Source organism: Amblyraja radiata, chromosome 20 (assembly GCF_010909765.2).
Source record: "Amblyraja radiata isolate CabotCenter1 chromosome 20, sAmbRad1.1.pri, whole genome shotgun sequence".
In the NCBI taxonomy this organism is placed as follows: domain Eukaryota; kingdom Metazoa; phylum Chordata; class Chondrichthyes; order Rajiformes; family Rajidae; genus Amblyraja; species Amblyraja radiata.
This window is the reverse complement of record NC_045975.1, coordinates 2,101,919-2,116,299: the sequence shown is the minus strand read 5'-3', so window position 1 is coordinate 2,116,299 and position 14,381 is coordinate 2,101,919. Positions and strand designations below refer to the sequence as shown.

The following is a 14,381-nucleotide window of genomic DNA, read 5'->3' as shown; positions in this document are numbered from 1 at the left end:
CATCCATTCACGGATAACAAAAGGTTTCATTCATGCGCTTGATTCCCAAAATGACAGACAGAAAGTTAAAAACATTAAACATAGAACATTGCAGCTCAGCGACAGGCCCTTCGGCCCACAACGTCTATGCTGGACATGGTGCCACAACAAACTTATCTACCTAGACCTTGTACAATTCCCCGCATATCCATGTACCTATCCAACAATCTTATACACCACTATGGTATCTGCCTCCACCACCACCCCTGGCAGCGTGTTCCAGGCACCCCCCACCCTCTGTGTAAAAAACACTTGCCTCGCACATCTCCTTTACACTTTGCCCCTCTCATCTTGAAGCTGTGCCCTCTAGTCTTTGATTTTTGCATTCTAGGAAACTGTACGCACATTCCAAATTCAGTCAAACACTTGTTCTAAAATTCAACAGACAGGGAGGGAAGACATGGGCTTGAATACAACTGCCTCTGTAACTAGGACTCATGAATTGACTGGGGGACACAAGGCCAGCAGCGGCTGCTCATTAAGTTGCCTAACAATAGGTGAGCTGGGGGAATGTAGTGGGGCCACACATAATGCCACCTCTAATGTGGGTAGCATTGGCCCGCTGATAGCAGAGGATTGTCAGAGTCTGCAACTTCACAAAAATGTCCTGTCTGGGTCCTGAGATGTGAGGCAGAAAACTGATCCGTTTAGTTTAGAGATACAGTGCGGAAACAGGCCCTTCGGCCCATCGAGTCACAGGGAGAACGTACAAACTCCACACAGACAGCTCCCATAGTCGGGATCGGACCCGGGTCTCTGGCGCTGTAAGGCAGCAACTCTACCGCTGCCCCACCCTGGAGTGCAGAAGGCTGAGGGGTGATCTTATAGCGGTGGATACAATCATGAGGGGAATGGATTGGGTGAATGCAGTCGTTTCCCCAGCGTTGGGGAATCAAGAAGCTGAGGACTTAGGTTGAAAGTGAGATGGGAAAGATTTAATAAGAATCTGAAGGGCAACTTTTTCACACAGAGGGTGGTGGGTGGGTGGTAATACGGAACAAGCTGCTGGAGGAGGTAGTTGAGGCAGGTACAAAAACAGCACTTACAAGACACTTGGACAGGTACATGGATATGATAGTTTTAGAGGGATATGGGTCAAACACAGGCAAATGGGACTAGTGTAGATGGGGCATGTTGGCCGGCATAGAGAAGTTGGGCCGAAGGGCCTGTTTCCACACTGTATGACTCTATGACTATAATTGCAAGGCAGAAGTCGCGCACTTTTGCATAGTGAGCTGCAGACACTGAGGTTAATTCCCGGGACGGCGGGACTGTCATATGCTGAGAGAATGGAGCGGCTGGGCTTGTATACTCTGGATTGTATAATTTAGAAGGATGAGAGGGTATCTCATTGAAACATATAAGATTGTTAAAGGCTTGGACACGCTAGAGGCAGGAAACATGTCCCCGATGTTGGGGGAGTCCAGAACCAGGGGCCACAGTTTAAGAATAAGGGGTAAGCCATTTAGAATGGAGGCGAGGAAACACTTTTTCTCACAGAGAGTTGTGAGTCTGTGGAATTCTCTGCCTCAGAGGGCGGTGGAGGCAGGTTCTCTCCAGGTTTCAAGAGAGAGTTAGATAGGGCTCTTAAAGATAGCGGAGTCAGGGGATATGGAGAGAAGGCAGGTACAGGATACTGAGTTGGATAATCAGCCATGATCACATTGAATGGCAGTGCTGGCTCGAAGGGCCGAATGGCCTACTCCTGCACCTATTGTCTATTGTCCCTTGTCTCTCCTCTACCTTCTGGGAGAAAATGCAGGATCTTGAAGCTCAAACAGACTTAAGACCAGCTTCCTCCCCGCTGTTATTTGACTCCTGCCATTCTTTAAACCCCGGGAGTACTTTTAACTCTACCTCAATAGGTAGTTAAGTCGAGAGTGTTTTATTGTCATCTGTACCAAAACAGAATAATGACATTTCTACTTGCCCCTGTACCACAACAAGTTCCTAAACACAGACCCAATCAATTATATAATAAACAAGTTCAATAAATACAAATTCAATATAGTGCTAAACTAAACCAAGTCTAAAGTCGCGAGTACAAGGCAGACCACTTGTAGTTTGGAGTTTAGTTGGAGTTCCCGTATTCAACAGCCTGATGGTTGTACACTCCTTTATACTCAGGCGCTGTTTCGAGTGTGTAACCAATGAAGAATGATCCCTAGATTCAAGTGTTACCAGTCAATATGTTTAAGAAAGAACAGCAGATGCTGGAAAAATCAAAGGTAGACAAAAATGCTGGGGGAACTCTAGATGCTGCCTCACCCGCTGAGTTTCTCCAGCATTTTTGTCTAACTTCCAGTAAATATCTTAACCCTGAAAGACCCGTGTAATTGTGTCTGAGCTCCTGTTCCCCAGGAGCGCCGTGTTAATGTTCAGTAGAAAGCACCATAATACTGTCATTAAAATTACAGAGGATTAATTTCAGAGACCCCAAGGATTCTCCAGTAGGATGTCTGAATAGTTTCTACCCTGGGTCCACACCAGCGCCGTTGCAGGACCCTTACTGTGAAACTATATACACACAGCAGATAGTTTTACAACTTCCCTTTTAGTAGCCCCCTGGGTCAGATAACCAACCTTATTTATCACTCCGGTACACAAAAAAGCTGGAGAAACTCAGCGGGTGCAGCAGCACCTATGGAGCGAAGGAAATAGGCAACGTTTCAGGGCCGAAATCCTGAAGGAAATAGGCAACGTTTCGGGCCGAAATCCTGAAGGAAATAGGCAACGTTTCGGGCCGAAATCCTGAAGGAAATAGGCAACGTTTCGGGCCGAAATCCTGAAGGAAATAGGCAACGTTTCGGGCCGAAGGAAATAGGCAACGTTTCGGGCCGAAATCCTGAAGGAAATAGGCAACGTTTCGGGCCGAAATCCTGAAGGAAATAGGCAACGTTTCGGGCCGAAATCCTGAAGGAAATAGGCAACGTTTCGGGCCGAAATCCTGAAGGAAATAGGCAACGTTTCGGGCCGAAATCCTGAAGGAAATAGGCAACGTTTCGGGCCGAAACCCTTCCGGGTTTCGGCCCGAAACGTTGCCTATTTCCTTCGCTCCATAGATGCTGCCTCACCCGCTGAGTTTCTCCAGCTTTTTTATGTACCTTCGATTTTCCAGCATCTGCAGTTCCTTCTTAAATAAATGATTTATCACTCCACCTGGCATATTTTCAAACTACACCATCACTTCTGTTCTGAGCTGAATCGGAGACTATTTGACGTTGAAATGGAAGGGTCTCTGTAAACATCTATTTAGCTTTTGTGTTTGACTTGTTCCGTGTGATTGAAAAATCAGAATTGCAATAACTATGAATGAATTTCAATCATTGTGTGAATGTGATGGGTTGAGTAGATGTTATATATCCCTCCATTTACAGCCCCAGCAAATTGGGACCTTCAGGCAATCGGAGTCACATATAGACCGGTGGCGTCAGCGAAGGACAGATACAATTTCCTGTACACTTGCAGCTTCAAGTCAATAACTAGTTTTGTTTCCTTGTTAGATCCAAAGTGCATCATCTCTCGAGCGTGACACGCTGGGTGTGGAGACAAGGGGCTCGCTATGCTGCTCAAATCACCACAGTGTTACCATAGAAAGATCAGAATGTTTGGGGATACAGTTCTGTGTCATGAACCTGGGCCCTTTGAAAAGAACATCTAATTTTCATGTAACCAGACGCCCTGCTGAATGGGACTTCAATTACAAGTTAGTCAGGCTGACTTGCAGAATGGGATGTGCCCACTGGACTCAGGCAGAAAAATACACAGAGTGCTGGCGTAACTCAGCGGGTCAGGCAGCATCTGTGGAGAACATGGATAGGTGACGATTCGGGTCGGGACACTTCTCTAACTAGCGGTGTCAGGGGATGTAGGGAGAAGGCAGGAACGGGGTACTGATTGTGGATGATCACATTGAATGGCTTCAAGGGCCTGCACCTATTGTCTATTGTCTATTATACGCTGCCAGGGGTGGTGATGGCGGCAGATACGATAGTGGTGTTTAGGTGTTCAGGCAGGCACATGGATATGGCGGGAATGGCGGGATACGTATCATATGTAGGCAGTTCATAAATTCGAGGAGCAGAATTAGGCCATTCGGCCCATCAAGTCTACTCTGCCATTCAATCACCTCTCCCCATCACCTCTGACACCCTTATTAGTGTCTCCCTAGTTAGTATTAATCTCCCCCTTAAAAATATCCAGAGGAGATTAGTATAATTTGACATCATGTACGGTATGGATATTGTGGGCCGAAGGGCCTGTCCTCCACTGTACTTGTCCATGTTCTATTGTAACCCCCAGTGTGATACGATGCTGCCTTACAACAGGCTGCCCACAGTGGTGACTCCAGCATGTGTGAAAGATACCACAGGCAAGTGAAACGTGGATGAAAGCGAAACGTTCCCAAAACTGGTCCAACGGCCGTGAGCGTGAAGCCTCCGGCAGAAAACAATGTCCCTGCTTCAACAACAATCAATGGTTCTTCTGCTTCACTTGATTCAGTCAAAACTGAAACTGGTGCAATGGGCTCCAATCTAGAGTCAAGGAGTTGTACAGCATGGAGCCAGGCCCTTCAGCCCAACATGCCCATGCTGACCAACTACATGCCCCATCTACACTAGTCCCACCTGCCTACATTTGGCCCATCTCCCTTCAAACCTGTCCTATCCATGTACCTGTCCAACTTGTAGGAAGGAAAATAGTCACACGTTCTAGGAGAAACATTAGGCCATTCGGCCCATCTACAACATAGGCCATTCGGCCCATCTACTCCGCTGTTCAATCCTGGCTGATCTATCTTTCCCTCCTAACCCCACTCTCCTGCCGTCTCTCCATAACCCCTGACTCCCGTACAAATCCACGACCATCTGTGGCAATGAATTCCTGGTACAGATCCACCACCCTGTAGCTAAAGGAATCCCTCGTCACCTTGCTCAGACTCATGTCGGTCAGCGGCAGTGTCAGCTTGTACTTACTTCCAGCGCAGCGGGATGCGTCGATCTTCTTGAAGCCGGTGGGACAAGCGCAGGTGTAGTTGGTGCTACTGGGAAGGCAGAGGTGACTGCAGCCTCCATTATCAGCTCCACAGCGGTTTTTCCCTGCTCGAATAACAGAAAGCACAACACACATAAATATCACACTGTCGGGCAGCACGGAATCAGGCAATGTATTTATCTCCAGAGCAACACCATTGCACTCTGGTACACGTGACTATAACAATCTAAACCTACACTCTCTCATCCTCTGTATGTGCAGCTCTCCGCTCCCCCGAGTTACTCCAGCATTTTGTGTCCATCCAAATTAAACTAACAACTAGCCTGGTTGTCAGTCTTCCTGCGTGCGTGTTAGTCAGCCTGTGGTCCACACCACAACACTCAGGCCAGCTCGGTGTGGCCACAACTTCACTCCTTTAACAATCAAATATCATAGAATCCAACTGACCTAATAAGCAAAAAGGACACTTCGTGCTGGAGTAACTCAGAGGCTCGGTCAGTTAGATGACGTTTCTCTGGATTAGTCTAAACAAGGGTCGCAACCCGAAACGTCACCCTTCCATGTTCTCCACAGATGCTGCCTGACCCGCTGAGGTACTCCAGCACTCTGTGTCTTTTAAAAAAAAACCTGCGTCTGCAGTTGCTTGTGTAATAAGGGATTATGAACAAATTAATAACTACATTTACCTGACAATAAACAGGAAGTTGGAAGTTTGTATTTTTTGCTAACAGACGCAGAAAGAATATCTTGAATTTTAAAAAAAAGCAACCTTTTCTTAAATAGAGGAACAAAAGTCTTTTAAAAAAAACACAAGGATTGAATTAATTCCATTAATGTTTTTAAAGCAAGTTTCTATGATCTATGAAAGATTCCTGGTTCAGCCGGCAACTTCTTACCTGCAGGCTGCCGTTGTGGGTGAAGTGTGTGGATGTCCATTGGGAAGTGGAGTTTATTGCGGATGATCTCCTGATTTTTCCCGGTGAACTTGTTGGCACTGTTTATGCTTTTCGTGTGCCAATCTGTCCAGTACAGGCTATCCTCAAACACAGTGATGGCAAAAGGATGTGGCAGGCCTGAAAATAAATCGACAATCACACCTTGATATTGCCAGGCAAGGCCTTGTTATGTTGGAGAAACTGACCATTCATGGAAGGACTCAAAGTGCTGGAGTAACTCAACGGGTCAGGCAGCATCTCTGGAGAACTAGGATAAACGACCTTTCAGATGAACAAGGGTCCCGACCTGAAATGTCACCCATTCCTTCTCTCCAGAGATGCTGCCTGACCCACTGAGTTACTCCAGCACTCTGTGAAACGTCACCTATCCATGTTCTCCACAGATGCTGCCTGACCCGCTGAGTTACTCCAGCACTCTGTGAAACGTCACCTATCCATGTTCTCCACAGATGCTGCCTGACCCGCTGAGTTACTCCAGCACTCTGTGAAACGTCACCTATCCATGTTCTCCACAGATGCTGCCTGACCCGCTGAGTTACTCCAGCAATCTGTGTTCTACACAGTGTAAGTAGGTGATTTATAAAGTCAAGCGATATAGATTTCAAGGCATGATGTGGGTTTTCAAAAGTAATCCTGCATCATGAATAAAGAGCAAGTGTGGAGTGTAGACAGCCTAATCCTCAACGCCTGTGTGTATGTGGGCTGGCACCGTGTGGGCTGGCACCGTGCTGAGAGTGGTCTCCTTTAACGATTCAGCTGCTCTGATGATCAGGTAACAAACTGAAACTCAGCATGTGGTGAGCTCACTCTGAACTCTTCCTCCCGTGGCTTTATCAAGCAGCATCTGTGTGTGTCTGTTCCCCCAATCCCCCAGTCTGCTACTATCTATGTGCTAGTGATTTATACATGAGTAAGTGATGAGCAGGCACAGTGTTTGTGCACAGAACAGGAGTGGAGGCCCACAACAAGCCCTCGTTTCTCCCCTCTTCATTCACAGGTCAGCTGCAACACTAACCGTGAATGCAGAGAAAACTATTGTGTGCCGGAGTAATCAATCTCACGTCTGTCTGTCTCTCTGTCTGCCTGTCTGTCTGTCTGTCTGTCTGTCTGTCTGTCTGTCTGTCTGTCTGTCTGTCTGTCTGTCTGGCAGCCTGTTGGTTTGAGTGAAAACTGTGTTTTCACGGGGATTCGCTGAGAAATCCAAGCCGCCAGCATTTATTGTAAAGAAACATTCTTTGATAAGAAGCTGTATTTAGGTGGCTTTTGTCCCTGGGTTTTCCATGCTGGTTCTGAACGGCACCATTCATTACATATCTTTGAACACAGATGACAGATAACAACTGGGCCAGGTGTGTACATTCACAAACAAAGGGAGGATGATCACTGGCTCTTTGCTTCGCTGACGATTCTGCATGTTTCCACATCAAACACAGAACACTACAAAGCCCAGGACAAACGCAGCAGAGCCACTGTTAACCCGTTAACACAAAGAACCTCAGAGGCTACGTCCATTTTTGGAATGAAATATTGTAAACTGATACACATGCCTGCAGTTAAGCTGCTGGTAATCAATGGGATCAATTTCAATTGTATTATATGTTATAATTCCTCACATATTAGTAACAGCTTTGTACACTGCCCAAACTGAGAGAGACAGAGTTTGGGAGTCTTGTTGTTTTCGTTCAGTCAAAATTGAAGCTGATTTTTAGGCAACATGTACTCTGGGTTCAAGATTCAATGGCTTGAAATTCCAGCCCATTCTCTCCTGTTTCACGAGCTGCTGGAGGTGATCCCGGCCATTATCATTTACCATTTATCATTGCCAACACATTTTCCATACTGCCCTTAAACTGAATGGTTTATAAACGATACAACAAGCATTTCTGAAACAAACAATTTAGTTTAGTTTAGAGATACAGCGTGGAAACACCGAGTCCACACTGACCAGTGATTCCCGCACTAACACTATCCTACACACCAGGGTCAATTTACATTTTACAAAGCCAACTAGCCTACAAACCTGTAGCGGAGCAGCTAAACTAAAGTGAGTCGACCTGCTGATCACAGTAGATGAGGAACACACCTTGACTTATCACAGCTTTCCTGTTGTGACCATCAAGGTCAGCCCGCTCGATCACATGGTGCTTGGCATCAACCCAGTACATCTTCTGACCGGCGTAGTCAATGGTGAGGCCGTTGGGCCAGAAGAGACGTGTGTCTGCGATGATCTTGCGATTGGACCCATCCATGGCAGCGTATTCTATACGCGGAGTATTGCCCCAGTCTGTCCAATATATAGTTCTACAAAAAAGCAACCACAGCTTGAGCACACAAGGAGGAAGCGACCATTTTGGTTCAAGGATACATTGGGATTTTTGCACAATAATCAGAAAACAAACAGGAATAAAAGAAAGTGAGCAGTGAGGCCAAATATTAAAAATGTCGATGCAAGGAACTGCAGGTGCTGGTTTACCAGAAGTGCTGGAGTAACTCAGCGGGTCAGGCAGCATCTGTGGAGAACATGGATAGGTGACGTTTTAGGCTGGGACCCTTCAGAGAGGCTGAGTGCAGAGATGCTGCCTGACCCACTGAGTAAACACAGCACTTTGTGTCTTTTACTTCATTAGGTTGCTATTCAAATGTAAATGATTATTTTAGATTTTCCCAGTTTGTACCTATATATAATGTTAACATTCGCAGGGAGATTGTGTGATATTTGTGTCGGGCAATCAGTGTATACCACGTCAGGTCATATAAATCATCAGCTTCAGTGGAAACGCAACCTGCATGTGAGATGAAACTCAGCATTTCTAATTCTTCGTAAATAATATTTTTGGTTGCATGAGTTGAAGTAAGTTTTGCAGAAATATGGAGATATAATGTTATAATGGCATTCTGAAATGAATGCATGATCTTTGATTAACATAATCGCTATCGAGCATTACTGGGACAGGTTGGGCAGCTAGGACTTGATTCCTTGGAACGCAGGAGGATGAGGGGTGATCTTACAGAGGTGTATAAAATCACCAGGTGAATGTACAGAGTGTTTTACCCAGCGTAAGGGAATCAAGAACTCGACATAGGTTTGAGGTGAAAGGAAAAAGATTCAATAGGAACCTGAGGGGCAACTTTTTCACAAGTGGGTGTATGGAACAAGCTGCCAGAGGAGGTAGTTGAGGCTGGGACTATAACAACATTTAAAAGGCACTTGGACAGGTGTGGATAGGACAGGTTGAGAGGGATGTGGACCATATGTGGGCATATGGGACTCACTTAGATGGGGCATCTTGGACAAGTTGGGCTAAGGGCATATTTCCATGCCCAATGGAATAACAGCAGACAAGCCTGGCTATTGGCAATAACTTCTTCCAAACTTTTTTAACACAGCAGACTTAAAATGAAAAAAATGTCATCGTGGTTATCAGTTTGTTTTCAATAAGATGATCACACAAGTGTGACATATTACAAGCAAACATGTGCTGGAAACAACACATGGAAGAAAACACAACTTGCTCAATGTTGTGTGAAATTTGCTTTGTGAAATTTAATTAAAGTAGATCAGAAAACATTTCAGAATTTGTTTGTAAAAATTGCCTTACAAAGATTTACAATTCTCTACCCAACTCCGGTGGGAAAAATTAATTGTCCTGCTTTGGAGAATTCAATCAATTATATCATTATAAAACATTACAAGTCGTTGCAATGACACAGAGTTCATGTGATGCATTTCAGAAGAGATTTACTTTGCTGCACAGCCCCACTGGTACGAGGCTATACCTTTCCACTCCTGTAAATACATCTCTGCTCATTCTAAAGGGATTGGGCACAATTGATTTTCCAGAGGCCGGGAATGAAATATGTTTTGTAAATCAAAACGATGTCGGTGAAGCTGGAATTACCAATCAAAAGAATTCAAGAAAGGGGCAGACCAGTGAAGAATCCATTTGTTTTGTGAGGGAAAATAATCAAAATCTCTGTCGTCTGGCCATAAGCATTTTTCAGATTCAACATTAAATCAAATCATGACCATTGTGCCTCTGTGAAACTTAAAATCACAACCACTCTAAAGACGTGCAGGTTTGCAGCTTCATTGGCTTGGTATAAATGTAAATTGTCCTTATTGTGCGTGAGATAGTGCTAGTGTGCAGGGATGTGTTTAAGAAGGAACTGCAGATGCTGGAAAATCGAAGGTAGACAAAAGTGCTGGAGAAACTCAGCGGGTGCAGCAGCATCTATGGAGCGAAGGAAATAGGCAACGTTTCGGGCCGAAACCCTTCTTCAGACTGATGTAGGGTGGGGGAAGGGGGGATGGGAAGAAGAAAGGAAAAAGGAAGAGGAGGAGCCCGAGGGCTGAGGGAGAGCTGAGAAGGGGAGGAGACAGCAAAGGCTACCGGAAATTGGTGAATTCAATGTTCATGCCACTAGGGTGCAGACTGCCCAAGCGGAATATGAGGTGCTGCTCCTCCAATTTCCGATGGTGCTCACTCTGGCCATGGAGGAGGCCCAGGACAGAGAGGTCGGATTCAGAATGGGAGGGGGAGTTGAAGTGCTGAGCCACCGGGAGATCAGGATGGTTAATGCGGACCGAGCGGAGGTGTTCGGCGAAACGATCGCCAAGCCTACGCTTGGTCTCACTGGGATCAAGCAGGGATCGCTGGTTGGCATGGACTTGGTGGGCCGAAGGGCCTATTTTCACACTGTATCTCTAAACAAAACTAACCCACTCCCCAATTACTTAAACCACCCTGGTTGTTGGCAGTACCTGACACTAAACCAGATATTAGAAGCACTTTTCAACGTTTACTGTCATAGATCTGCAGGAGCACACTAGGTTAGACTTCATTGATGCTTAGAGAATGATCAGACATTTATCTTCATAGTTTGGCTGTAATGGCGGGACTGTCATATGTTGATAGAATGGAGCAGCTGGGCTTGTACACTCTGGAGTTTAGAAGGATGAGAGGGAATCTTATTGAAACATATAAGATTATTAAGGGTTTGGACACGCTAGAGGCAGGAAACGTGTTCCCGATGTTGGGGAGTCCAGAACCAGGGGTCACAGTTTAAGAATAAGGGGTAAGCCATTTAGAACGGAGACGAGGAAACATTTTTTCTCACAAAGAGTTGTGAGTCTGTGGAAGTCTCTACCTCAGAGAGCGGTGGAGGTCGGTTCTCTGGATACTTTCAAGAGAGAGCTAGATAGGGCTCTTAAAGATCGCAGAGTCAGGGGATATGGAGAGAAGGCAGGAACGGGGTACTGATTGGGGATGATCAGCCATGATCACATTGAATGGCGGTGCTGGCTCGAAGGGCCGAATGGCCTCTACTCCTGCACCTATTTTCTATGTTTCTATGTTTCTATGACCGGCAGCCTATGGCAGCCAGGTGACCTTCCGTGGAGATGGGTTCAGGTGTGTTGGTTCACTTGGGGCATCCAATCAGTGAGTGAACGGGTGTCAGAGGTTATGGGGGGAAGGCAGGAGAATGGGGTTAGGAGGGAGAGATAGATCAGCCATGATTGAATGCAAGAGTAGACTTGATGGGCCGAATGGTCTAATTCTGCTCCTATCACATGACCTTATGAGTGAAAAGTGTATCATTTCTACAAGAGCTGGAGCTGAAAGCTTAAAGACTCACCCCTCCATTGGATGCAGGGCAATGGCACGAGGCTTCTCCAAGTTCTCCCACAACAGCACTTTCCTCTGAGTCCCGTCAAGATTTGAGACCTCAATACGTGACGTGCCAGAGTCCGTCCAGAACAGCTTGTTGTGGATCCAATCAATGGCCAGACCACCTGAAACCGGTGAAGATTGTGGACTTATTTTACATTGGTCATCAATATACTTCTACTTCAAAAACCACAACCAAAACCTCTTTGTAGCCAGAAAGAATGACATGATAGTACATAAAAGTTTCAGTGCAGTCTGAAACATTCTGTAATTAAAGTTTCCGTTTCATAACCAGACCCAGTGAAAATAAACATTCCAGTCGCCAGAGATGCCAAGCAGATATAGATCAGAAGTACAACTACAAATGGCCCGCAATGTATTTAGACCGTTGTTCAGTAATAGCAACTAAATAATAATTCAACGTTTCAAGACATGTTTACACATTGGAACATGACCACATGCGTTAATGAAACTGCGCCCTCCATCCTGGTCCTTGTGGGCTGATGATTTCAACAATATTCCCATGACCGTGCCACACCACAGCTGCAGCTTGGATCAATGGGTCAACACAAAATGGTGGACACTTTAGTGGTCCATCACAGTACTGACCTCCCCATCATCGAAGGGATCTACAGGGGCCGCTGCCTCAAAAAGGCAGCCAACATCATCAAAGACCCACACCACCCTGGCCACACTCTCATTCACCCCTGCTGCCATTGGGAAGAAGGTACAGGAGCCTGAAAACTGTAACGTCCAGGTTCAGGAACAGCTTCTTTCCAACATCCATCATGCTATTAAACACCACAACCTTCAACTAAGCTCCGAACTATGAATGGTCTGGGCTACACTATGGATTGTCTGGGTCACACTATGAATGGTCTGGGCTACACTATGGATTGTCTGGGTCACACTATGAATGGTCTGGGCTACACTATGGATTGCCTGGGTCACACTATGAATGGTCTGGGCTACACTATGGATTGCCTGGGTCACACTGGACACATTGGGCTTGGTTTTATTTTGCACTATATTGAATATTTTATTTATTGAACCTTTTTGTATGTTTATTGTTACCTGTTAAGTGTGTGGCAGAGTGAACGGACGGATACCGTGTCCCAAATATGCCCACATGTCTGGGGCATCTGCATTTGACAACGCACGCACTCATGTCTGGGACTTGCTCCCAATCACTGCATCACAATGCACAGATGGGAGGTTGAGTGGGAAACTGGCCGTGTGCCCCTGCTTCAGAGTCTTGCCACGGGCTCCTGAGTCCACGCAAGATCCCACAACTTCCCTTTAACATTTCATACAAAATATGATACCTCCAGTGATGTAATACTCCATCAAAAGACACAGAGTGCCTGAGTAACTCAGTGGGTCAGGCAGCATCTCTGGAGAACATGGATAGGTGATATTGAGTCTATGGACTGTCTGTTGCATGATGGACTCTTGGCATTTTCCACAAGTGTGCAGGTTATTCATTGATTGATTGTCCATTATACATCATCTATGAGTACTGTGTTTACAGGCCTGTTCTGCTGCTGCAAGTCAGAATTCCATTGTCCCATTGTGGGTACATTTGACAATGAAACATTCTTGACCTTTGACAGTCGTCTGTCCTGTTAGCCAGGCTGTGTTACCCGGCCCACAGCTTCACCGATGAATCCTGCCAACACAGGAGACATTAAATGCTGCCTCCAAACGTCAACCTTAGCCAGCTCTGTGTGGTGCAGACCATGAATAATTATGCTCATGGGGCAAGCAATTTAGTTGCAGGAGCCCATACTGTCTGATGACTCATTTGTAAGTTAATGCATAATCCCACTGCACACAGTCATCTTCCTGCACAGTGTGACACGCTCCATACATTTTGAAACAACGCTCTCTGGGCAGCCTTGATGAGATGGCAGAGATTCTTAAAATGCAAGAATGATGGAATAAACTCCTGCCTCTCCCCGCCCTCCCCCCCCCAGTAATGAGTGGGAAGAAACGTCACCTATAGCCGCCTGTACCTGGACTCTCGAGGCCTGTTGACACAACTTCCTCCACATTGCTCCCGTTCAGGTTTGCCTTCATGATGCGGTCTAGAGTGACGTCTGACCAGAAGACCAGCTCCTTGCTGTGGTGGAAGTCCAGCGCGATGGCGTTCTCCAGATTGTTGAGCAGGAGCGTGTACTCAGAACGGCGGGGCAGCACTTGGCGGATGTCAATGCGGTTGGCAAAGAGTAGCACCGGCTCAGGCCCTGGGGGAGAATAATCACACGGGGGCATTAGACACTGATCACACGGGGCCACTAGACACTGCTCACACGGGGCCACTAGACACTGATCACACGGGGCCACTAGACACTGATCACACGGGGCCATTAGACACTGATCACATGGGGCCACTAGACACTGATCACACGGGGCCACTAGACATTGATCACACGGGGCCATTAGACACTGATCACACGGGGCCACTAGACACTGTCCCATTAATACACGGGGCCATTAAGACACTGCCCCATTAATACACGGGGCCACTAGACACTGCCCCATTAATACACGGGGCCACTAGACACTGCCCCATTAACACACGGGGCCACTAGACACTGCCCCATTAATACACGGGGCCACTAGACACTGCCCCATTAATACACGGGGCCACTAGACACTGCCCCATTAATACACGGGGCCACTAGACACTGCCCCATTAACACACGGGGCCACTAGACAC

General features: G+C 46.4%; 1 protein-coding gene across 4 annotated transcripts in view; it reads right to left on the bottom strand.

The window, feature by feature from the left end:
• The window catches only part of lrp4 (LDL receptor related protein 4), a 203,954-nt gene that overhangs the window by 47,342 nt on the left and 142,231 nt on the right, over positions 1 to 14,381 (bottom strand). For 3 of the 4 annotated variants that reach the window (XM_033038628.1, XM_033038630.1, XM_033038631.1), the window contains exons 12-16: positions 13,675 to 13,905; positions 11,628 to 11,784; positions 8,074 to 8,291; positions 5,931 to 6,107; positions 5,016 to 5,141 (exon numbers count right to left, since the gene is read on the bottom strand). In XM_033038628.1, coding sequence (XP_032894519.1) covers positions 5,016 to 5,141; positions 5,931 to 6,107; positions 8,074 to 8,291; positions 11,628 to 11,784; positions 13,675 to 13,905 — 909 coding nt within the window. The remainder of the gene's footprint in view (positions 1 to 5,015; positions 5,142 to 5,930; positions 6,108 to 8,073; positions 8,292 to 11,627; positions 11,785 to 13,674; positions 13,906 to 14,381) is intronic. The other variant, XM_033038629.1, reaches the window with a different exon arrangement.